Source organism: Arctopsyche grandis, chromosome 11, assembly GCF_051622035.1.
Source record: "Arctopsyche grandis isolate Sample6627 chromosome 11, ASM5162203v2, whole genome shotgun sequence".
NCBI lineage: Eukaryota > Metazoa > Arthropoda > Insecta > Trichoptera > Hydropsychidae > Arctopsyche > Arctopsyche grandis.
In genome coordinates, this window is record NC_135365.1 from 3842074 (window position 1) to 3868006 (window position 25933).

The 25933-nt window shown below is 36.1% G+C and overlaps 1 protein-coding gene across 4 annotated transcripts in view; it reads right to left on the reverse strand.

Annotated features, from left to right (window-relative positions):
• Positions 1–2218: 2218 nt before the first annotated feature.
• Lar (tyrosine-protein phosphatase Lar) overlaps positions 2219–25933 on the reverse strand; it is a 280520-nt gene continuing 256805 nt past the window's right edge. For 2 of the 4 annotated variants that reach the window (XM_077441551.1, XM_077441550.1), the window contains 8 exons: positions 19656–19955; positions 12224–12363; positions 11942–12141; positions 8719–11866; positions 6957–7067; positions 6700–6869; positions 3257–3392; positions 2219–3105 (listed from right to left, as the gene is read on the reverse strand). In XM_077441551.1, coding sequence (XP_077297677.1) covers positions 3037–3105; positions 3257–3392; positions 6700–6869; positions 6957–7067; positions 8719–11866; positions 11942–12141; positions 12224–12363; positions 19656–19955 — 4274 coding nt within the window. In that variant the 3' untranslated portion in view covers positions 2219–3036. The remainder of the gene's footprint in view (positions 3106–3256; positions 3393–6699; positions 6870–6956; positions 7068–8718; positions 11867–11941; positions 12142–12223; positions 12364–19655; positions 19956–25933) is intronic. The other 2 variants (XM_077441553.1, XM_077441552.1) reach the window with 1 other exon arrangement.

A 25933-nucleotide genomic window follows, 5' to 3' on the forward strand; every position in this document is an offset into this window, starting at 1 on the left:
ATAAAGGGCGTTGAATGAATAAAAAGACCGGGGACGTCCCAGGACACGATCGGGCAACGCCTGGCATTACTTCGACCGAGTTTAAGCTGTCATGGTGATCGAAATACTGGCAGGCGATTTCCAAGCTGAATTTTTTAGTAAATAAATCGTCCACAGTTGTATTAAATTATACATAATTCACACTGTATATAATATATGTATATTCTAGGGATAAATTATTCTTATTGTAAACAATTCTCTAATCATTTTTTTTCGTGTAATGATAATTTTAATTATACAATTCATATAAAATTTCAGATATCGATCGCTCCACGCATTTTCATTTCAATTTCTTCACAAATTCTTCTCTTTTTTCCCTTTTAATGATTATCATACATTACATTATTACGAACAATCAATAATCAATAATCACAATATACAAGAAACGATAGTGGAATTTTTATGTATAATATATATATGTATAAGTATATAATATCGATCACGAACGTTTAATAATATATAAAAAATAATATAATTAAAAAAAATAAGAATAATTATTATATTTATTTTACAATTTTCCTAGATAACTTTGGGAATTATATTTTAGGGGTTTCAGTGGGAGGGAAGGAAGGGAGCGAGGGTTTTTTTTATATACGTACACACACACATTTTATTTATAGTTCCGGTCGTTAAGTTCAAAAACCGACAAATTCTCAAAAAAAAAAATCTTTTTCACAAAGTCCAATATTTCAAAACGCACACTTTACAAATAATACGCTTTCAAAAATACCTATTTACAATCTTTATATGTTTAGGAATGCATCGTATTATAGTATTATATGTATATTTTCATATATATATATATATTTATGTGTGTATTTTTCCATAAACGTCTATTTATTTTTTTGATATAGATATATTATGTATAATATATAATTGAAAATGCGGCCCTGTCCGTGCGGGCGCTAATTTATCGTGAACGGCGCTCGGAGGGGCGCTTCACAAACAGCTCAATTAATTAATTAATTAATTTAATTTAACGTATTTAACTATTTAATTGAACACGTCGTCAGATTGTTTGCACTCAGACTGTCATCTCATCACTCTTCGGGTTTTCAGCCACGTCCAGGAGAACCTCCTCGCCACACTTTAATTAAAAGTCACCGTGAGGGTGCGGGGGAGGGTTGAGGGGGAAAATTGTGGGGGAAGAACAAGGAAGTCAGGATGGGACTGGGTGTGGGATGGATGCCGCATCACGTCGTTTTAATTTAGAATATTTAATTATCACGCGAATGTGTGATCATATCGTCCCATTGTTCATAGAGTATTTAATATTCACTATATATGTATAATTTTTAGCATTACGAATAAGCATTTGTTCGACGAAATTAAAAAAAGCTGCGATTTTTATTCGATAGATAGTAAGGTATAATATTACCATGCAATAGATAATTGTAGGTGGGTTTATTTATTTATTAAATTTTTTTAAAATATTTTATTAATTCAGGGTTTTTTTAGTACGTAGTCTATCGTAACACTAATGTAGCCCAATGACGGAGAGATTTGTTTGTTGTAGCTTTTTCTGATGACTTCATTCATATCAAAATATTCAAAATTGAATTAACAGTTTTCAAATGACTCATTGAACTTCTATTGAACAAAAATTTATTGATCTTGATAAACATATTTTTGATCCCAAATTTGTATTTTATGAGAGGAACTTTTTATTCGACAAAAATTTTGAGGATTTGTCTATCGCTCCTGCTAAATTTCGTAGCTAGAGATTTATCGTCAGACTTGTCTGCCGACAAATCATTCCGTCAATGGGCAGTTTAACACGCACATATACTAAAACGTAAAAACTGCATTTTGATAAAATTCGCACGGATTAAAATATCAATAAAATGGACGAGTACACGAAATGATTAATAAAAATAGTTTAAACTAATTAAAACAATGCAGTCAACAGTATAAAAATATTCGCATTAGATAATAATAAGCAATATCTAAAAAAAAAATAATATAAAAAATGTGAATATAAAAAAATCTAAAATAAGTACACACACACATTCATACTGCGATTATTTTCGGAAGCGGACCAAACTCTCGATTCGTGTATTTTCACGCATTCTAATGAATTATACATATATTTTACTGGTGATTTTGCACAGTGGCCAATGTCATGATTGGCTGTACCATATACATAGTACATACATATTGGTTTTTAATATTTTTTCTTACGATTAAAATTCTCCTAGATAGGCAAGTAGCTACATACATACATAGTCAGTGTGGGTTCATTTTTTTACACATGATACGCGCCCAAAATTAATTTAATTATGTATATTAGCTAAATTTACTGGGAGGGAGGGATGGGGAGGGTGGGTGGGGACATAATAGATACATTCTTTACATCAACTTTTTACAAGCTTAATATGGTATTTTTTCCCAAATAAATAACGTAGGCACTACTTTCAATTGTATTTACCACATTTTACAATTATATCAACGATAGTATTTTTATTTATTTTTTATATAATGACAATAACGACGCGTGGCGCATATATGCATACTTTTAATACGAAAATTGTGTTTTTTTATTTGTTTTAGATACCACAATATGTAATAAAATAGATCCACATTTTTTTTGTCGTAATTGTAAGTACAAAGGCAAGTTTTCTTTTTTATTTAATTTTTCATTTAACGATTTAAACACCCTTTACTTTTCCAACAAGGCTCATTGGATCATAAGCTACGTACTTCGAAAGCAAGCGTTAAATCAGTCAAAAATCAATCAAATATATATTTGAGTCAACATTCGTTCACACAATGCTAAAGTTTAGTAGATTGAAAAGTAGAAAGAACGCAATATAGACAGTGTCAGTAGTCTAATAGGAAAAAAATCACGTTTTTTTTTTTAAGCAAACGAACAGTAGAGATATACTTAAATGTAATTGATACCCATTGTTATAAATTTAAATTTAATTAGAATGCTTGAGAGAGATGACGACGAACGAAGGACGACGCCGCTGATTACACGAGCCTGTCTCAAGAGTGTCAGTTGGCGTAGTGGTCGAAGGATCCCAAGTACTCGAGAGCAGCTCTGTAGCAGAACTGGTACTGATCCTGTGGGACAGACACAACACAAATGTTTATTTAGGTGCCATGTGGAGGCAGAAGCACGCTTCTAGGGTTAGGTGGAGTGCAAACACTCGTGGACCGCGCAAATAAGAACGGGGTACCAATTTAAAAGTACACATTTTATCTGGGTACGTACCTCGGTCTGGACCATAGCTGGACGCTGGGTACGCAGTATTCGAACTGCCTGGAATACGTCAACTACGCCTTCGTACTGCATTCGTTCCAACACAATGGACAGAGTGATGAAGACTCCAGTACGACCGACACCCGCACTATGAACAAAACAATAAACAATCTTTGTAATATCATCATTAAATTTTCAAAACTGATCCTAGGAAAAGATGACCCTCCAAAGAAATTCAATAGTTCCAATAAAAAATCTTCTACCCAGAAGAATTCATCTAATTTTAAACAAATGACAATACTTCTATAACGGTACAATTGCTCGGGTATGCCATCTTTACGATTATACAGACGATTGCCCCGATTTGTTCTCTAATTCAATTAGTACTTTTAGGGCGAAGGTGAATAAGCAAATCCGTCGTTGATTCATTGTCATTCGTTGTATTATTAATATTTACTTGTTTTTGTATTTTTTTTTTGTTTTTATTATACATATGTACATACATATATAAAGACGCTAATCTATGTGTGTGTGTCCTAACGCTAGCCGAACATAATGAATCGATAAAAAGCCTAAACTTTGTATAAATTCATTTCGTCGAGACTTGTGGCGGTGTCGAACCCGTGAACTCGAACACAAATATCCTCTTATAGGTATATCGTTAAAATATAATTAATTTATTATTAATATTAAATTAATTATATTTTAACGATATTTGAAAAAAAAAGAGGATAACGCATCGAACACAACCTGTTTCTTTATATATAACATAATATTTGTGTATCAAATCCCTTCCGAAAACACCCGTTGAAATCAACGGGCCCAAAAACTAGTTATTATATAACCATGGGTGCTCACTTTAATAGAGATTTAAATATTGTCTTTACAAGGATTTTATATGGTTCACTTCGCCAATGGTTCAGGCAATATTCCTATATTCTTCTGATCGGTTTGTAACTTCGCCATTTTGAGCAGTTTGGCCAGCGATAGAAATTTAAATCCCTTCGAATTGTTCGATGGTGAAAAATAATCATAATAAAGACATTTAAGAATGCAAAAAATTCGGAGACCTTGACGTTTAGTTGTCAGTTGCCTTATATGTTTGACTTTATTCTGTATGTGTGCCATTATATTTAAAATAAAATAAAAAAAAACCAGATTATTCATGCGATGCATAGGGGATTCTTTGCTGGATTTCTTTGATCATTAAATACAGTAAAAATGTCAGTGACACACTTCCAAGGGCGTGTATGACGAAGGCGTTAGCACACTGATGACACACCCGAAGACTTTTTCGACAAGTTTCTCCTACATTTCTTTAAATATGGGAATCACTGTAAACTTGTATTATGCGCCTTTAACTATGTATTGTAGATTGATCTTCTAGTCTTGTCCAGAGAAAATTTAGGTCAAAAGAAGATGATATAATTAACGTACAAAATAACGATTTGAAAACATTAGAAGATTCTGGGCGCAAAAACACAACAACTAAAACACGTCACGTGTTTTCATTTTTAGATATTTTTGCACATGTAAAAAAACCGCTAGCACGCCTGATCAATGCCAGGCAAAAAGAAACCCCCTAGAGTGTTTCCGGTGATACATTTACCATGTATATTGACAATGATCGAAAACAATTATTACCACATTTAAAGAAATGCGGTAGAAACTTGTCGAAATAAAAAGATCATACGAATTAACAGTGAACTTAAGGAAGCCACGAGGATGTGCATGGTATACGATTCGGTTCAAGACGGGGTTAGAAGAAAGCATAAATTAACCGAGTAACCAAGAAAGACGCGTCAAGAAATCTCGCTGTAAAGTCGACCCCTTACACCAGAGCCACGCAACCGATTGATATTCGCGGAAAACATTGTTTACGACTTGTAGAGTTTGTCAGCTACGTACATACATATGTACTTTATCGGCAGTCGCTAGCTAGTCCCTACATACATAGGTGACAAAACGTTAACTAACATCGGTTTTCTCCCTTACGCGATCTCGCTCGCACGCGTTAGATCAGCGGTTTCCAAACTTTATGCTACTACGCCTCCCTAAAAAAAAATTTTTTTTCCGCGCCTCCCTACCTTTTATTTTTAATAGATATAATAATATAGACCCGTTTTAAATAATAAACCTTTATTTTAAAAAAAATACTGAACACTACAATAGACAGAATAATAAAAAGGTTTTGCTATAACATAATTTTATACGAACACGTATATTTATTTTTATATTAAATTACTAATTAAACTACATCTAACACATCAAAATTTAATGTGAAGGATGTTGTTGTTTATTGGCACAAAGTTTATCAAATCTTGGGGGCAATATGGAGAGTGCCACTCGTAACTCCTTTTCGGATATTAACCTGGCTCGATATTTGGTTTTCATTGCAGCTAGTGCCGAAAAGCCCGTTTCACTTAAATAAGACTTTACAAACGGTAGAAGCACTTGCATTGCTTTTCAATACAAAGATTCATACTCTCCACTAAGATTCATCCAAAATTTAATTATGGTTTCATTTTGAAACTTTTGTTTTAGTGAGCTATCGCATAATAATTCTATCAATTTTTCTTTTTCGATGGTTGTCAGCTCGAATTCGTCTTCTTCATTGTAGTTAAATGGAATCTGTATCCACAAAAACTTTGAGAAATCAAGGTCTTTGAAATAATTGGAAAAATGCAGCACTAAACCATCCAAGTGGTCAATAAAACGATTTTTACCTTCTTTAATATTGGCTGTGGCCCAGAAATCTTTGGAAAGTGAAAGCATATCCAACTCATTCTTTTGTAAATTTGATTTCCATAACTTCAACTTTTTAATGAAAGCTTTTACTTTGTCTTTTTGAACAAGTGGATGTATTTGTGATCCCTGCATTGATTTATTTAAACCGCTCAATTTTCCAAAAATTTCAACCAAATAGGCAAGATTAACAATAAAATTATCGTTCGTCCACAAATGTGCCTCTTCATGTTGGTTTTCTTCTTGAAGGGTTGCTAATTAAATGTGTATATAAAAATTAAAGAAAAATAAAAATAAACATTCATGCATTGAATTTTTACTGTTAAGCTACGATATGAAGTTTTATTTATTTGTAGATATTATGGTATGAAAATTATTTTTTTATTAAAAAGTTTTGGTGCCTCCCCTGGCAATAGCCCGCGCCTCCCTAGGGAGGCGCGCCTCCCAGTTTGGAAACCGCTGCGTTAGATGCAAGTGGTGCTTACGGTACTAAAAGGGCCGCGTCCACCAGGTTGCGATGGTCTGCCTCGTACAATTGCACATGTATGTATATGCAAATGTCTCACCAGTATCTATAGGTATAATAAAGATAGGACAAATGCTACGGGAATATACCAATGACAAAACATCCAAGGCGTTTAAATTTTATCACTCGATAGAAAAAAATAAAGTTAAATTTAAAAATGGAATCTTTCTATGTATATATATACCTGCAATGTACTGTAATTGGACCGTCTTGGCCGAATTGCTCTTTCGTTTTGTGAACCTGTCCAAGGAAATCGATGAAGCCCTCGCCGCTTTTGGGTACACCCTGTTCAGGCCAGTCGGTGAATTGGAATTGGCGCACAGTACGTGACGACCCGTCTCTGGCGTCGGTTACCTTTCGAACAAAAATAAAATAAAATCAGTTAAGATAAAATAAAAGGCCAATGTAAATATAAGATGAGGAGATTAGTACAAAACCTACTTTGAATTCTCGAAGTATATACTGCGGCATATTGTATTCGGCTATTGGATCGACGACGAAGCATTGGTATCGCACGGATCTATCGGAAGGCCAATACTGGTGACACTTTTCCTAAATTGTAAATATTTCGATTAAATTCTGTCCCATAACAATAATACATATATATATTCAAATGTACTTATAAAAGAGTCGACGTCAAGTTTGGAGAAAAGTAAAATGTGTTTCGTATCGGGGTCAGGTGAAATTTGTAAGTTTGGCAAATCGATGGAATATGACTGGTGAAATTGGGTTACGTATTCATTAAGCTGTAAGTTTTATTGGCAAGTTATAAAAGCACTCGAAAGCTGCTCTAGCATACTGTTCGTATGCAACAAGTTATGGAATTTTGCAACATTTCGCTATTTGGGTTAAATAGAGTTACTCAGGTCTTACCAAGATAATATTTACAGGAATATTAGCAGGTTTATAGTCCATGTTTAAAAGCTATGAAGCAATTTTTAATGTATATATTTTACACGGCACAGTTTTCAAGTACCATAAATCACAAAATAAGTCAGGATTGAAAATAAATCATTCAAAAATACTTAAATATTTGTAATAAATTTCATGTTTAAAAAAAAGGGACTCATTGCCAATTCGCTTGTTAGTATTCCAAAAGCGCATCATTAGATTACCTCGAATTTAGAAACGTTTTAGCAATTTGTGAAGCTTTCGTAAACCAAATTGAGTATATATGTATGTACATACTACATATGTGAATCTAGTAAGACGAACGATATGTTGCTCAAAGAAGCCACATTCTTAGGATATGAGCCGTTATTTTTTAAAGTAGCATAAGTCCAATTTTCAATTCCAAAAAAACCATTTCAGTTTGACTTAATTCACAAATTGTTATCATTATTTTTAATTCGATATGTCCAGAATCTCGGAAATGCAGTATAAACTTAATTCAGGGCGCCAGTATTTTTTAAATATTGCAAAACGCAAATGTTTTGCGCAAAACGCAAATGTTTTGCGTAATATTTATCGAAATGAAGAAAAGTGTACTTTCAATTTCAAATATAACGGCTTATATATTTTTATTTTTCAACCTATATAATCGCGACAACAGATTTGATAGTGTATGTTGAAAAGATATGTAGGTACATCAATTTGTAAAAAAATTTACCTAATATGTATGTACTCGGTTTATATAGAGCGTCTAAGTGTAACTCCATAATTTGGCTAAATTCATATATAAATGCAATTTTTGAACTGTTCATATTCCATCATATATTTTAAAAATAACACAAACGGTTTACTTGTCGAAATGCCAGGTTTAAACTGCGTGTTTTAATATTAAAAGTCTGAACTAGGTTTATTCGATAAAAATATATCGTATTATATGATAGTATGAGTCACCACTCGTAAAAAATGAAAACTGATCACAGACCTGCAGCAGTTTTAACGCGTGCCGGCCGATTACACATATGTATAACGGGCTAAAGTTCAATAGACACCCCGTCTAATATACGTAGTGTAAAAAAGTTAGAATTTTTGAATTTGATTTCAAATCACTAATCAATTCATTTTTAAAACCAACCATTCAAATGTTAAATTAAATTTAAATTGAAGTATGAAATATTATTGTTTTTATATTCGATCATCTTAATATATCGCAATCCTTAAAAAGTTACTTTGAATGTTTTTTGAAGGTTTTGTTAAGGTATAATGTGGTGTGAATTTTACCAAACTTGACGAGAACTATGTAATTACTACTCACTCGACCCATTTCCTTGAGTTTAGTCAACATGACGACAATCGTGGAATTATTCTCCCAGAGCATTCGCCAAAAGTCGTCAGTCGTTTCGCTGAGCGGTCCCTGGGTAGCTATATAAGCATTCCTGTATCGGTATCCGTCTACAAAGCTCGCGTTGATATAGTCTGAGCCTTCGATATTGCGAACGGGAGTGAGGCAGACGCGGGTCGATTCAAACGGCAAGATGTGCACCAGTCGATTCTTGTGCTTATTGCATGGCATGTTCGCAGACATAAAGCGAGTGGAATCGGCTTTAATATTGGAGAGCTTCTTGAATTCCAACTCCATTCCACTTATATTTTCGCTCGGGTCGTTGTGCATCAGCTTTTGAATGTGCGTGTGAAGATTCCTAGCAGCCACTTCGGTCGAGCCGCATATCACAGCCTCCAGCAGAGCATCATGGATGAATATGTATTGGTCCTCGGTTTGCACCATGTAATTGCGCTGGGCTCGTAGACAAGTCACGTGTCCGTATATATCGATCATCTTCTCGTGTCTCATTCTTTCGAGCATGGAATCGATCACTATGAAGCAACCGGTGCGACCTACTCCGGCCGAGCAATGCACAACCATCGGTCCAGAATCTGACGGATTCAAATTACGCACTCGTCGCAAAAACTGCAGGAAAGGAGCTGGGTGGTCGGGTACGCCGTGGTCAGGCCATGCTGTGAACTGGAGCTGTTTAACTTCACGTCTTTCGGAATGTCCTGTGCGGGACACTTGGAAGGTCCTAATGCAGTACGTGGCCAATTCTTGCATTTCCGACATGGTAATTGACATTTGTCCGTAAGTATCGGTGCCTCGGGATGGCCAGTATTGGTCGCACTTGATACGAGTGCGTTCTTCCAATTTGGTCATCATCACTATTGTAGCCGTGCGCAATTCCCAACACATCCTCCAAAAGTCGGCGAAGGTGTCTTGGAGTGGTCCTTGAGTGGCTACGTAAGCGTTGTGCTTCCGATAGCCGTCACAGTAATTAGCATTGATGTAATCACCTCCTAGTATTCCGTCCTGGGGTTGTAGTATAACCCTGCTGTGATCGTAGGCGATAACATTAGCGTATCGATTTTTAGGCTTATTGACCTCCATGTTTGAATGGTCCCACGTGAACTGTTGACCCGGTTCGATGCTTTCGTACTCTTGCGAGAATTTCAGATTGTCGTTCGACTTCAATCGGTCGATGTGATTGGTTAATTCCGAGATCATAATAGGCGGATGGGATATCATGCCGGGTGTTTGGAAGTTGAGTCTTCGCATTTCGACTGGATCTGTAGGTGCTGAGCTCATTCCGATATCGGCGGCCATTAGTGGGCGCGTTACCGCAGCCTGATCGGGGGTTTTGCATGGTTGACGACGCTTTTTGACGATGAACAAGAACACCATGCATATCGAAACCATGAGAGCGGCAATAATAGGTCCAATAATCCAAAGCATTCCAGCTTCTTCTGTATTACGATTCACGGAAACGTCCGGATCAATGGGCACATTCGGATTAGGTCTACGCGGCGGATCGCCTGGAGGTACTTCGCGCATATCCAAAGACAAATACTCCGAAAATGGACTTGACGTGTACAAATGCTTTTGAGGAGTATCCACGACAGCCCTTACGAATATTCTGTACCGCTTTATTTTGTCAAGTTTTTTATTCGTGAAACCTTCGTACTGATCTCCACTGCCTAAATGGAATGTGTAAGGAATATTCCTTTGAGGAAATTTAGCTGCAATGTACGGTGCGTTTTCTTTTTCAGTCTTACCGTTAGAATTGATCATATCGTCAGTGAGGAACTGATCAGGATTTTTATTAGCTGTGTTTTTATCTTCCGGCACGATGATTAAGAAATAGTGCGATATTGGTCCGTATTCTTCGGAGGCTTGAGGTAATATCACTTGTATCTCTTCTCCGTTTACAACGCCGTAAAAATCTGGTTTGACCATAGGTTGCGGAGCTGCCATCTGCGTCGTGACTGTTATTTTAGTAGGGGGTCGATATTTTTTATCGCTAGGAACCGCACTGACGTTGACAGAATAGGTCGTAAATGGAGACAGTTCGTTGATGGTGTGCGATCTGATGTGTTGTTTCAGCTCGATGTCCTTTCTGGATATGGCCTGCATCTGTGTCATGCCTTGCGAGTCGACGAATTCCTTAATGGCGTCGTACGATATTTTGTAACTTATCGGATTAAGTCTAATAGGAGGTGACCATGATAGAGTCATCGAGTGCGTTGACACGTCATGAGCACGTAAATCTAAAGGCACATCTTCAGGCTTCACTTTCACAGTAACTTTTTCTGAGAGTCTTCCAAAACCCGTTTGCGTCCTACCCGCTACTGCGATGTGGTATTCAGCGAATTTTTCCATATTGACCAAATCTGCAGATTGTGTCACAGAAACGAACTTTCGTTGCCATTCATCGAGATCTTCGACAGCCGTCATCGTATAAAATATGACGTATCCGATGATCTTTGAGTATTTGTTTGGAAGAAGGGGTTCCCACCACACTTCGACACTAGAATCAGAAGTCGCTACAGCGTGCACGTCCATGGGAGATCTTCCAATGTCACGCTCCGTGTGAGCTGTGAACTTTTCACTGAAAGGTCCTGCTCCTTGATTAGTATAAGATTTTATTTGGAACACGTACTCAGTATTGCCTTCCAAATTCGTGAACACCGCTCGAGTTAAATTTGTCATTCGTTCCATAGTGGTCGACTGATCGTTCCTTTTCATGAACTGTATATCGTACTTGATAATTTGTCCGTTTCTGTGTTCTCTCGTGGGTTTTTCCCATGTGATGCATACTATATCTGGAGTTTGGAAGTGGTGGGTTATATTCGTGGGCGGACCCGAAGGTGGTCCTTCGGGAGTTAGCCAGTATTTAATAGTTTCCTGCCCTATTCCTATATGATTCTTTCCGGCCACTCTCAATTCGTACTCGACGCCACGTTCCAAGTCGTTGATTCTGTGAGAAGTTACTTTTATGCCTGGGAGATGTTCCTCTTTCAATGGGTGATCTTTGACACCGTATCTCAGTCGATATCCTTGAAGTTCACCGTACGTTTGAGAAGGTTTCGCCCATTCCAGTTCGATGGAGACAATAGGCTCACGTTCCAAAACCCTGAGATAAAAACGATTGAATGTTAAACGAGTTTGAAGATACAAGTTGTATTAATTGATTGGTGAAAGTTCTCACTTTAAGTTTACTGTGGGTTTGTTGGGTACTCCTCCTGGAGTTCTCGCAGTAATTGGTTTGCTACGATCCCCGTCTCCTTTTCGGGTCAAAGCTGCAACTTGAATGCTGTACTTGGTGTCGGGTTGTAGTCCTGTCACATTGTACTCCAAAGAATTGGAGTCAACGATTTCAAAGCGCATTGGCTCGTTGAGACCCTTCCCCTAATCGATGCATACGAGTTAAAGAGTGTGCATTAGAAGATTGGGTATTAGAAGTTATTCCATCTTCAGGAGTGGTCCTTACCTCATCTTTGATTTCTTGAACGTGAACATGGTAACCGCGAATAATTCCGTTTCTGTCCTTTTCTTGGGGAGGCTTCCAAGTCACGTGCAAGGCTGTCGAGTTGATGGGTGAGGCTCGAACATCTTGAGCTTCTCCAGGCACTGTAAAGCATATCCGCGTCTTAGAAACACGTACTGGACAACATGGGGAAGGCAATGCTTTTCGTATGTCTCTAACTACACACGTATTCTTCACAACATACTAGCCTTTGCGGATCGCTTTTATGCCTTCGTCATCAGGCTAAGCGAGGCGCCACCCACATCCACAAATCAAAAAAATGTCCAGTACGAATCTCAGAGTTCGACATTTGAATACCAACACATTTAACAAAAACAAATAAATAAATAAATAAAAATACACAGGAATGAGACATTCCGTTGAAAGGTCGCCCTAGAGGCGAACACATCCATCGTTGATAAAAATAAAATAAAACTTTTGCAGCGATAGTTACCTGAAAGATCCGACGAAATAGATAATGTGCAGAAAAATACATAAACCACACACAATTTTTTTTATATATAATAATATATATGTATATATATATATATAGAAAGTCATTATAGAGGCAATATACACAAATTTACAATAATCTAAACTAAAGAGCAGGAAAGGTGGCGTTCAAAATTATATACGGAATTGTTGTAAAACGATATCTTTATAGTTTCATCTCATTGCAAATAATAATGAAAGTTGATGAGTTTCACAGCTAAAGATATTATTTTACGGCAATTTTTATAGTTTTTACGTGTTGCAAAAAGCCATAGGGCGAGCTTGAATTTGAGAAAGATTAGTTCTTAATATTATTGTTGTACATGTTTAAAAATCCATACTTAATGTTAAGATAGCGTTGAAAACAAATTGTAAGCGAGCACGAAATATACACAAATAAGAGTATTGTAATGGGTATACTTACTCTTGACGGCTGTACGGTAGTTACCCAGGGTGCCAATTTAAGTCAGAGAGAGAGACAAAAAAAGAAAAAAAAATGCATTGAGGCAATTGGCGAGAAGAGTTTTGTAGTATTTATCGTTCGCGCCAGAGTCGGCATTTTGAAGGGGGTTGTCGTGGGTGGGTGGGTCGCGCCGGGAGTTTTATCTTTTTTTTTCTTTTTTGAGAGACAGACCCCCAAAAAAAAAGATAAAATGGAAAATAAAAATAAAAAACGGAATTGTCTCCCGGCGCGCCCTCCTTTCTCGTCACTCACACATGTATTGATTCCGGCGGGTCCGTGGACCGTTATCGAGAGCCATATTCAGCCATCATCAGTACAACCCTCGGACGACACTACAACTTAACGGGGCGGAGGGAGGCCAGTGCTGTAACGATTGTTAAATGCTGTAGTGTTTGTGAAACGGCGGCCGATTGTGGGTTGTGAGTGTGGCGGGCCGTGTGGTATAATAAATATAATGGCTCAACTACACGATGGGCCAAGCTAAGCCAACGAACGCCAACGCCAACGTGTGGATGGCAGTTGGCGTTGAATGGCCGCGATTGGCCCATGCTCGTGTCGGTTTTTGTACACACGTCAAATAACCAAAGGCAAAATACTGTTCGTGAAAGCCCATAAGTCGAAAATATACTCAAAATCAGTACCAAAAAGAATACAAGACTTGATGAGCAGTCAAAAAATGAAATGCTTGATTCATGGGCGAAGTCAATGTGAATGCGTGTGAAGAGTATATCCGAATATATGTGTGCGTTAGAACGAGACAAAAACCCTTTTAAAAGCGAAATATTTACCCGATTAAGGGCGAAATCACACAGCGGTGAATGTGGCACGTGGTTTTTTTTAGATAGTTAAAAAAAATACAGAAAAAATGTGGCGTACATGGGATAGCCCTTTCAAACCGATACATTCGACATATGTCGTTGAAATTGAATAGTATTATTTATCCTTGCTTGATAGTGATCTATACCAAAACGACCCTTTGGATCATTTTCGGTAAAATTGTATCCTTGCTTGACAGTGATCGATAACGAATATGGGATACACCGTTATCGTGTCAAGCAATTATACAATTTTACCGAAAATGGTCCAAAGGGTCGTTTTGGTATTTATTTATTTTTATTTTATTTTACATATATACCAGGAAGGCCTTACAGGAAAATCCCAATGCGCCTTCCTGGCCAATTACAAATACAAATGCAGCATTTTTTTTATTATAAGTCGTTGAATTGCGAGACACTGAAAAAACTCGCAAATTAACGAGACATCTATGAATTGTACATAAATTTTTATTGTACATCCATCAAATTTCAAATAGTGGTGACATAGTAGGTAGGAAGGATTTTTAGCAAATTTTTTTTTTCCGGGAACCGTTTCAACAATGAAATCAGAGAAAATTGGCAAACTCTGATAGGAAACGATCAACCTGGAGTCACAAATCCAGGTCTGACCAACAGCATACTCTGAAAAATTCATTTTCATTCAGGGATAGAACCCGGCACCTTCTTGACGGTAAGCAGAAGCTTAACGTCCGAGCTATGCTGCTGGCTATATAGATCACTGTCAAGCAAGGATAAATAATGGTGACACGACAACTCGTTCACAGATTTTCCGTAAACCGATGATGCACTCCAGGCATTACGTATACGGCCATCTCTTTCTCACCCCGTCTGTTCACCATGATCTCGTTTACTCTGCCATTACGAATGCAGCCATATCTTTCACAGACCATTTTTTCACCGATAACAGACGGTCTGTGAAAGAGATGGCTGCATACGTAATGGCATAGTAAACAAGATCATGGTGAAGAGACGGGGTGAGAAAGAGATGGCCGTATACGTAATGCCTGGAGCGCATCATCGGTTTACAGAAAATCTGCGAACGAGTTGTCAGGTAACCATAAATACTACCATATAATTTCCACGACACAGGTCGAATGTATCGTTTTGAAAGGACTATCCCATGTACGCGTCCCATAGACGCCACATTTTTCTATATGTTTAAAACTATCTAAAAAAAACCACGTTCCACATTCACCGCTGTATGATTTCGCCCAAGCCCTCAGCAGTTCTACAAGTGTATGTATGTATATTTAAAAATCTGATACGACTATCGCAATTTTAAGCAAAACACGAAAAACAATTCAGATTTTGAAATATACATACACTTCTAGAACCGCTGAGAGTTCATTGGGTAAATATTTAGTTTTTAACAAAGCTTTTTGTCTCGTTCTAACGCACACATATTCGGATATACTCTTCACACGCATTCACGTTGACTCTCCTAATGAATCGAACATTTGATTCCTACGAGTTGCATTTTTTGACTGTTCATCAAGTCACAGTTTGTGCAGTGACCCAGACCCAAATACATAAATACCCTCAGATACAATGAAATCGTATATTTTCGACATTTTGAGATTTTGGATGCCTCTCACTATCAGAAATGACTTGCGAAGGTCATGTTCCTAAATGAGCCAGTATTGACTTATTCGCCACGTATGGATGCCAGCAATGGTTTATTTCGACAAAAGTCTGCGATGTTCACTTGCCACGCATGGTCCAAGGTGTGGACGGCAGCAATGGTTTATTGAAATGCATGGTCCACCGTGGCCCATGGTGTAGATGAGCCATAATATATCATATATATATATATAAGATCTGTGCGACATCCGTCTCCGCTATGCTCTATCCGGGTGTCGGTGTTCAGCAAAATTCGACAAATGTACAAAGTAAACCTAGGTGCATGCATATCGACAGGATTTAAGTATTTTATAAAAGAAAAGAAGATAAGGAAGAAGGCGACAGGTCGACAGTGCGATAGATTCGAGAAAGAGTTAGTATAGTAGTATATATATAAATATATTAAAAACAAGAGGAAGAAAGTACAGATTGTAGTATAATAGAGTAAGTAACTAGAAGAGAGAGTAGTAGTAGTAGTATAGAGGTGTTCACATCGATCCGAGCCAGTCCACAACTGAGATGGTCCGCGTGAGGCTGGTGTCGGTCGGTGCTCTTGCTCTTTGCTCAGTTATGAATTGACTGTTGATGTGTACACGACTGTTTTTTTTTTGTATATTTTTGGTACGTACGCATGTGGGTGTCCGGTGTGGTCGGCTGAGTGTCCCCTAGACAGTCGGGCTGGGTATTGGTATTCAAATGTGGGTCGTAATCTGTGGTGGGCCGCCGTGGCGAGTGAGTGAGTTTTAGGTGTCGGGAGGCGCCAGGCGCCTGGCACTCTGTCGGACAGGCATCGCCTCTCACAAATAATATTGCATACGAGTGCCAAGTGTGGGGGTGGTATATATATATATATAAAATATATTTAGATAACACAAAGTGCGAGTGGTGCTAGAGGTGCGGCATTAACCCTACTGGTGCCGGGCGTGTAGGGATCGTTTAGGGTATGGGGGAGGCTGGACAAATTAAACATCATGCAACATCCGAAGACTAAATACTGAACGGTGCGTCAACTCAAGAAAAACGGTGCCGTCGACAAAATTGCAATCAATAATATTACGGTGCAGATAAATTGCATTTCAGTGAGTGCCAATAATACAAATGTATATGTAATATATATATTTATATGAAAATAAATATATAATCAATATATAAAATTATATTATGGGCGGGCCGCTCGACGCGGCCGCACAACAATCATTACATGTGATCGTGAGTGGATTATTCAATAATAAAAAAAAAACATTAAAATCAATAATATACAAGAGAAATTTTTAAATGGGCGTGTGTGCAGATCTTCCGATCCTTCTACTGTCTTACAGAAAAAAATTAAATAAAATTTTGGTCAATCAATCGATTAAGAGGCATATTTTTTTCAGTGTTTTTTTTTTACACAAGACTTACAAGCGAGAAACTTAAGTAAAGAAACCTCTCCTTTTAAACATTTCCTGTTAAAGCTTCAAGGACAGAAGAAAAAACATTTGCAAATTAGTATTAAAAATTAAATGCCAAGTCGTTCAAGGGTGACGTTTTGTTTTATTTCGAAAAAAAAAAACTAAAATAATAATGATAAATAAATTAAACGGATAAGGATGATAATTGGAGTTAAAGTGGGGACGATGAAAGTTCCCACACTTTGTTTCAAATTTTTACATTGTTTTTTATACATTATAAATTTAAATGCTGCATATAAAACATATTTACAACAAAACCAATCAAAGCCTTCGAATAAGAATATGACTCAATTAAAATGTGATAAGATGAAATTGTCATATTTTTATTCAAAAACAAAACTTTCAGTTTGAAATTCAGTTAATCTTCTAAATTTATATTTTGACAAAATTCAAAAATTACAATATATATATTTTTTTAATATTCATAATATATTACAAAAAACCAGGAGGAAAGCCCCATCACCAATATATTATAAATAGTAGTAAACCAAGTCATACTAACCATAATCCAAAAATGCATATAAAATTAGTATGTGCATAAAATTATATTGAGTATGAAAAATAAAAATAATATAAATAAATAAAGATTCTGAAAACGAGGAGTGTTATGAGAAATCCTCGAATTTTTTTTTAAATAACAAATATAATATATAAATAAAATAAATAAATATAATATAAAACAATTGTGGTTTATGCATTTTCGATTGAACTTACATCAATCCAACCATCTTATAATTTGCACACTGTAGTACAATTTGAAAAAAAAAACAGTAAAACTTAAAATAAATACAAAATCAATATAAAAATTAAACATAATTATATAAATATGGTAAAAGGGAAGTCGACATCACCATCAGCAATAAAATTAAAAATACAACGAGTATTGATAAGATATTTTAGGATTAAAAAAAAATGCTATAAATATTCGATACTTTTAAGAGATTAACATTTTTTTTTTAATTTGAAAATGAAAAAACAATTCAAACTATACATAAATCCTCCCATATTCCTAACCTTTTTTTTTGCACTGTGATCATTTTGTTATTATAGACAAACAGGAAATGTGACATTTCAGGTGTGTTGTGAAGTCATAGTCTTGTATGTCAATAATGAGAAAATGATCACAGTGCAAAAAAATAATCCTGAAATATGGAAAAATTTATATTTTCGTTCTCATGTATTCACCAGACGCGGTTGCGGAATTTAGAAACAGGCCTTTATAGTCACGATGACTGAAAAATACAATAAGCTAAGTTTGAAAGTTACTTTTACTAAAATCGATTATTAAGTGTAAATGTTATGTACTTCCTAATTCGTGAAATTGTTTGTTTCATGAAATATGCCAAAAAAATTGTTCATTAATGGTGCAAGTCTGCTATTTTTTTATTATAAGCTTATTATCTTCACTCACTTAATTCAGTGATATACCTTGACGTCAATAAATTGAACCACTTCTACTGTTCAGTTCGCTTTGATATTTTACCGACATACGGGGTTAGCTAACTTTCAAGTAAGCTAATGTCAATGACATGAAACTAGAGGAGTTTAATCAACTAGTAAAAATTTACATCGGGGTCTTGTGTCAGATTTTGTGCCTTTTTATCACCCTTTGCAAATAATTTAGGCAGTGTTAAGAATACTTTTATCATTCTCATTTATTTTCTAAATTTTTCAAAAACTTCTATCAATTTCATTTTAACATTTTTTTACAGAGCGTCGCTTTCTCCTTCCCATATAAGTTCTGGGAAAAATGTACATTCTAAGTATTTGTGTCAATGTCATGTAATTATCGAAAACTTGCTGTATTACCCGGCTTCCTTATATCCATTGTATTTGTAATACAATCCGCTTAAGCATGACTAATATAATAGTAAACATTTTATTAAATTTATTTGAATAGTTTTATTTTATATAAATTTATTTGAATACGCATTTGTTTTTTTTATTAAATTGACTATCACGAACAAACATATATAGTGAGTCTCATAAAAAATTATATGTACGCCCTCGGCATCTGTGCCCCTTAGGGATCCGCCCTTGGCGTCTGCGCCCCCTAGGGTTCCGCCCTTGACAAGGATGGAACTCCGCCCTAGGGCTTCGTCCTCGGCGCCTACGCCCCCGGGAACTTCAAATCTTTTGAATAGGAAAAAAGCGAATTATTTGTTCGATGACGTCACGGATTTCTACGACCCAACGAACGAAGGATACATATATGTATACAAAGTATCTTTCCAAATTATATATTAGATTAACAAATTTGATAAACTGGAAATATTATAGTATTTTTTAAAAAATATAAGAAAGCAACAGACTTGCACTTGTTAATTAATTGAGCATTTCTTCCGACGATTTCATGAAATGTTAGAATTTGAATTGAAAATCACAAAGAGACATCCCTCAAGCGTCCTTTGACAGACAGGCGGCCAGAAGGCCGCCATCCAAGCAGGACGTGGAGGGTGGATTTGATGGTGATGATCGGACTGAGGTCCGGGTGGTTCGAGAACAGGTATAGGGGGTGCAGTGAGAGTACATACCGTCTTCGTGAGTTCGCACAGTGATGGGGTAGCTGGGTGGTCCGTCGCCGACGCTGGTGCCGGCGAGCACCCACACCCGGTACTCGGTCCACCGCTTGAGCTCGTCCAGCACGATGGTGGTGTCGTTGTGGACAGTGGTGGTGGCAGCATCGCTGTCAGACCGACCAGATTCCACCAGATGGAGCTTGTAGTAGACAATTCGTCCGTTGGAGCGCTCGGCAGGAGGGGGCTGCCACGAGACGCGGACAGCAGTCGCTGACACCGGCTCACCGGTCACGTTGCGCGGCGGCGCGCCCGGCACTAACACCCGGCACGTGCGTTAGCACACAATCCACATACACAATGACAACCACGCTGCCGACCCCCCTCACTACTTATTATGGACCCCTAACAGCCTTACCTCCTCCACTATGCAAATTACCTCCAATTTCCTAAGCGCTAGTTCGACTAACTTAACCTGATTGCGCGGCACGGCTGAGCCGCTCCACTGCGAGCCGGGCCACACCGGGCGACTCGCGAGCGACTTGGTAGAGGGCGACCAGACCAATGCATGCAGGTAGATGGGACATGCTACACTCGTCAACTTGTTTGTCGCACACATTTCCATACGGAAGTGGGTGCGGCTCGGCTCTACGGGCCGGGCCGCACCGTTCAACTTTGTCGGCCGACTAGTTGTGCGACACGAAAACATGTATGGAAATGTGTGCGACAAACAAGTTGACGGGTGTAGCATATCCTATCTACCTGCATGGATTGGTCTGGTCGCCCTCAACCAAGTCGCTCGCAAGTCGCACGGTGCAGCCCGGCCCTACTGCGAGTGCTCAATAACCGGTGGCCGTCACTGCGAGGAAAGTGACTTAATGGAATGTCGAAAGATGGAAAAAATTAAAATCGATGCGTAGACTTAATGAATTTTGTGTCAGGTCATAGCGATAACAGATAGTTATTCATACTCGCCTATTTACCACCCCTTTGCAACTCATTAAAAAAGTGGTCAAACTATGGCACAGATGAATTCCGCTGCAAAGTCACCATAGAGGTTCGACCGGGCCGAGTCAGTCAGAGAGTACTTGTATATATTTTTATACAATCGTACATTATGACTAACTAGACTCGGTCGATCCCCAATGGCAACTGGAAATGGTAGGTTGGGGTTACATATTTAAACGACCTTTATCATGTGCCAGGGTTACATTATGATAAAAGATTTAGATAGCCTCGAGTTACGCTAACGACGAATCGATTTCAATTTTTTCCATCTTTCGAATTTCCATCAAGACAGTTTCCTTGCAGTGACCCAGACCCCTCAAGAACATGTACAATTTACTTCCACTTCCCTGACCATTTCAAGTGTGAACTACTATAGGACCGGTATCTTCAATCCTTTCAATGCTGAACAACGTCGATGGGCGTTTTGCTAACAAGTACATGGGCCTTAAGAACGCCGATGTGCGAAAAAATAATACTACCTGATAAGCCTTTCCATAGCATTGAAAAAAAATTGATTGCATTGAATATGAGTCGTGTAATCCGTGCAATTGCTTTGTCTGCGTTCATAAAGACTTGTTTACACCAGAAATTCTGAATTTATGAGTATTTTGGATCATGGCTTGGTCTTTTGCACATGGAAACGATCAAATTGAACCAAATTAGATTTTCATAGGTGGCGGTAAATTGTATGGCATTGTCTGTGTTTTTTACTAGTTACAATTGGTCTGACAAACTTCCTACACACCGATCGCTTTGAAATTTTGCCATTTTGCGAGGTTTGGATTTTAATACATTTGTGCCAATATGGATTTTGGAAGCCATTCATGTTTTTCTATACTGCAAATCAATTTCTATTGGAAATTCAATGTCAGCCGAAGTTTTCTAGTTATGCCAGGGATTTGTGATCGGCATCCTATTAGGTGACTAGATACATTTTAAAACTTCTTAATGCTAGTGGATTAAAAGGGTACGAAGTTATTAAAGAAAATTATCGGAAAATTAAATAGTTGGGAAGGTGGAAGTAAAAGTTCCGCTTTTGAGCACTCGTCCTTGTGAAAGTGTCTTGCCGTCGTAAAACTTGTCAAAGTAATATCGATATGTAAATACAATTACTACAATAGAGATAAAAGCGCAGCGATCTGTCTGTTTTAGGATAGCCAGCTAGGATATTTGTATCGTAACAATTAAACTTTGGTTAGATTATATCTCAATTACGAATTTGACAGAAGATTTTGCCCATGAAAAATTATTTGAAGCGAGTTACTCAATTAAAATTAGCAACTGCGTAAAAAAATATCGCAGGAAGAAATCTTAACGACAGACAAATCGTTTGGTTTCTATCTATCAATATAATATTATCCTAGATCTGAAATGCCGTAGGATCGGACAGAGCACTTAAAAACAATTATTTTATTAAATATTTAACTTTTTAGAACATACAAATGAAAATACATATATATATATATGTATATTTTTTAATTAATTCCTTTCAAATGAATTAATAAATGGTCAAAAGTGTACTGTCATATCCGGCTGTTACTAATGTGACTTTATTGCGTATACCTCAAATGACCTAATTTAGTATCACCTGTGTTATTTTAAATGCAATTCTTTTATGCCTAACCTCAAATTATCATTGTATTTATAAGGATACAAAGGTTGATTAATTCACTTCAAATAATTTAAAATAAAAGTTTTTTCTAAGGGTATATCAAATATAATTAAAAGCTATTAATAATTTGAAGACCAAATGACACCAAACCTAGTATTAACTAAAATTACTTCAAATAGTTATAAATATGTATTAACCTCACTTATTTTCATAGTTTAAATTCATATATAGAACTTATATAACTAGTCACAATTGTCAAGCTTCAAGTAACAATTACAATCAATTATAGAAATTGAATTGTAAGAGTTTTCAGAAATTGGATATAAAATAATTTATGGCGCGTTTGACGAGTAACTTCGTACCTATCGGATTAGAGTGAGTTATTTCAAGTAATATATAATTATAAAGTTATTACTTTGACAAGTTTTACGTATTTAATAAAATTGATTCAATGACTTGGAATATTATTTCACATACATATACATACATAATTCTGACCTAAATATAAATTAGAGATAAAACGAAGAGAGAGGTCGAGAGCGTAGTTGGATCGTGATGTTTCTAGCAATTTACACATAAATTGGCATTAGCAAAATGCCTAAACCAATCAAATGACTTTAACTTCAGTATTTAAATCATCCGCATTTAAAAATTTATTTACCATTAACATCTTTCTCCCAGGGTGCAATAGCAGCAGTAAAAATGCAGCGAAATATGGGAATAATTTTTTTCTTTAATATGTAGCAGTAGTCTAATATAAAATAAATTACAATACTCATTTCCATTGACGGGAATAGGTGACTAAGTCAGCCTGTAGCGTGATATAGAATACCGTTTTTTTTTATTATTATCATAATGATATAGTTATAATAATTTCCTGCAAGAGAATGCGATGTGAGTGCAATCACTGAATGCACAAAATAAAATAAGAAATAAAAGGTGCGGTGCGTTAAACAGAAATCAGTCATTTGCCATCAAAACAAAAATCAAATATAATCAAATAAAAAATAATACACAAATATATATTACATTCCTAATATACCTATGTAATAAATCAAGTGGGCATGCAAATTTATAAACATATGTATTTTGATCTCATACATCTCACTTTCGTTCGTTGTTTTGAGCGTTCAAACCATATTTGTAGTGTTGTTGTGTAGAGTATATACTTATGTATATTATATTATAAGCGAGAAAATATAGTTAGTAATGTTGTGTACCATTTTCCAATTGAAGGTTTGTTGTCTATCGCCAATTTTAGTCTTCGTTATCCGTGATATAAATGTAGTAATTAAAAACAAGTTTTCGAAAAAGTGTTTGGAGAAACAACACAAAAAATATAAATATATATAATTATTATAAAAATATATGTAAAATATCGAGAATAGCATATTGTAAAAGCCAACTTTCATCGAAAGCGCGTACGTACAAAATCAAAAGGTTCAATTTTTAACAATTCGTAACTTATGTAGATGGAGAGAATACGCGACTTTCGTAAAAAATTGCCTTTCTGCCAGCTGTTTATATACCTATATATAAAATATATGTTGCAAGTACGACGAAAATTACAGCATAGTGATGTTTGGGATAGTTAGGAAGTGCAGCTATGTTAATTTAATTACTTTGTGCTGGGATTTAGTCACATTTCACACACACATCACACATTAAAGTGAACATTACCTTGTCACAGTCGATATCTTTCCACAATATATTGTATGTGTATGTGTATATGGCACAAAATACTTATAGAATGTGGGTGTATCGTTGTTTGTGTAGTGTGTGGGTCCTCGATGATGACAAAAGGGTGATTTCTGTATCAAAACGCGTCCAATTTAACGATTTTCCGAAAGCCCACAGGCGAAAGTACGTTACCCGAGAGTTTCTAAATAAGGAAACGGTTAACCAAACTCTCATTCAAGAACTGTCATTATGTCAGTGAGATGTGATCCTCGTGTGGGAAAACCGAAACGGAGGTATATTACATTCTATGTATATGTTGGTATATAATAGGAGAGTTGGCCAATTTTCTTCATGTTTCATACCCACAGGTCACAGTGGAAAGGAACTATTATATGTACGTACAACGGTCTTGTGAAAATTGTTCGGATAGAATTCTTCGAAGTATTAAGTATATTTATCTTTGATATTTATCTAATGCTTTACGTTTATTATTACCACATTAATTATTTTTTTGCAATAAATCAGGCATATATTTGTTTGTACTTAAATTATATCAAATATTGGTTTACTAGCAACAAATCTACATCGATCTTTTTACAGTATTGGATTGATAAATTAATGTTTTGACGAGATTTTTCAACAAGAACATGTCTATAGTTGATATGAGAACACGCTTATTGTATTGGAGTTTCAGATTAACACAGATATTGAGCATATCTTGGATTATCCCAGGCTTTCTTAATCTGTGTTGTAAATGCAAGCAAAAAGTAACGATTCGATACGCAAATTTGAACATATTTTTACTATGGGATATTAAAAAAAAATTTCACCTACGACGCATGTTTATGTTATATTGAAAGCAGATAATATTTTATTTCTGATATTCTAATTTTAAAAATTTGTCGAATAATATTTTATATAATGTTTTTAAATTCACCACTAGGTACATAAAGAAAAAATATTTTGTGACCCTCGAGTAGTCTAATGGTTGTTATGCGGCTCAGTGAAACAAAAAGATTATATTATGTTTTTATTAGATTTTTTTCATACAAAATAACCAAGGTGTTCCATCAATGTTCCAAGATTTATTTGGTGTTCCGTCGTATGAAAAATTTGAGAAACCCTGGATTATTCTATTAGTATTTATGGAAAAATTTATTATAAAGTTTTATATTCAAACTATAATTGTTAAATTGTAAGTATGTAGATCTTAGACTTTGATTGGTCTGAATTGACTGTTGAAAATAAGTAACCTTGTTTATTAGGTATATGAAAAAGTTTACCAATCTGGTTATATACCTACATATATAGCTAATAGATTTAGTACAAACCAGTTTGTAAGCATTTGTATATGAAAACTTGTCGTTTTCGATTGTTGCGACCGCAAAATATAACGTTGACTACACGGTTGGATAATCGTGTGTATTTATAACCGTTATTTAATTACAAAATACACGTATGGCATTGGTTTTTAATCAATGAAAGTCAAATGGTCGGTATTAAAATGACATAATTATCTAAAAAAAAACCAAAATACAAAAGTAAATGTGAAAATATTATATAAACAACCGAACAATTCAATCCGAACAAAATTTTTTGAAGAATTTTCAGGGTACGATCTCAACGGGTCGATATACATAGAATCCATCCGATATATAATACGTGGAATTGATTAAAAAAAAAACCAAAACTATATATATGTATGTATACATATAAAATTTTGTCCCTTTATCACCGACGTCACCTACGATAGACAGGGTTATTGTGCGGGGTATATAATACCCGTTTCCGACGTACGCGGTTCGACACGTGTCGGCGGTCGAGACCGCAGCATCCATACGTTTCGCGAACTGGGGACTTTGTCAGTTGTATGTATATGTGTATCTGATTTCGGATGGTGTGTTGAGATTGTGATGATGACGATGGTGTGCTATGTTGATAATAATAATAACAATATATATATAATAATAGGTTACGGTGATTGTGTATTCGCGCT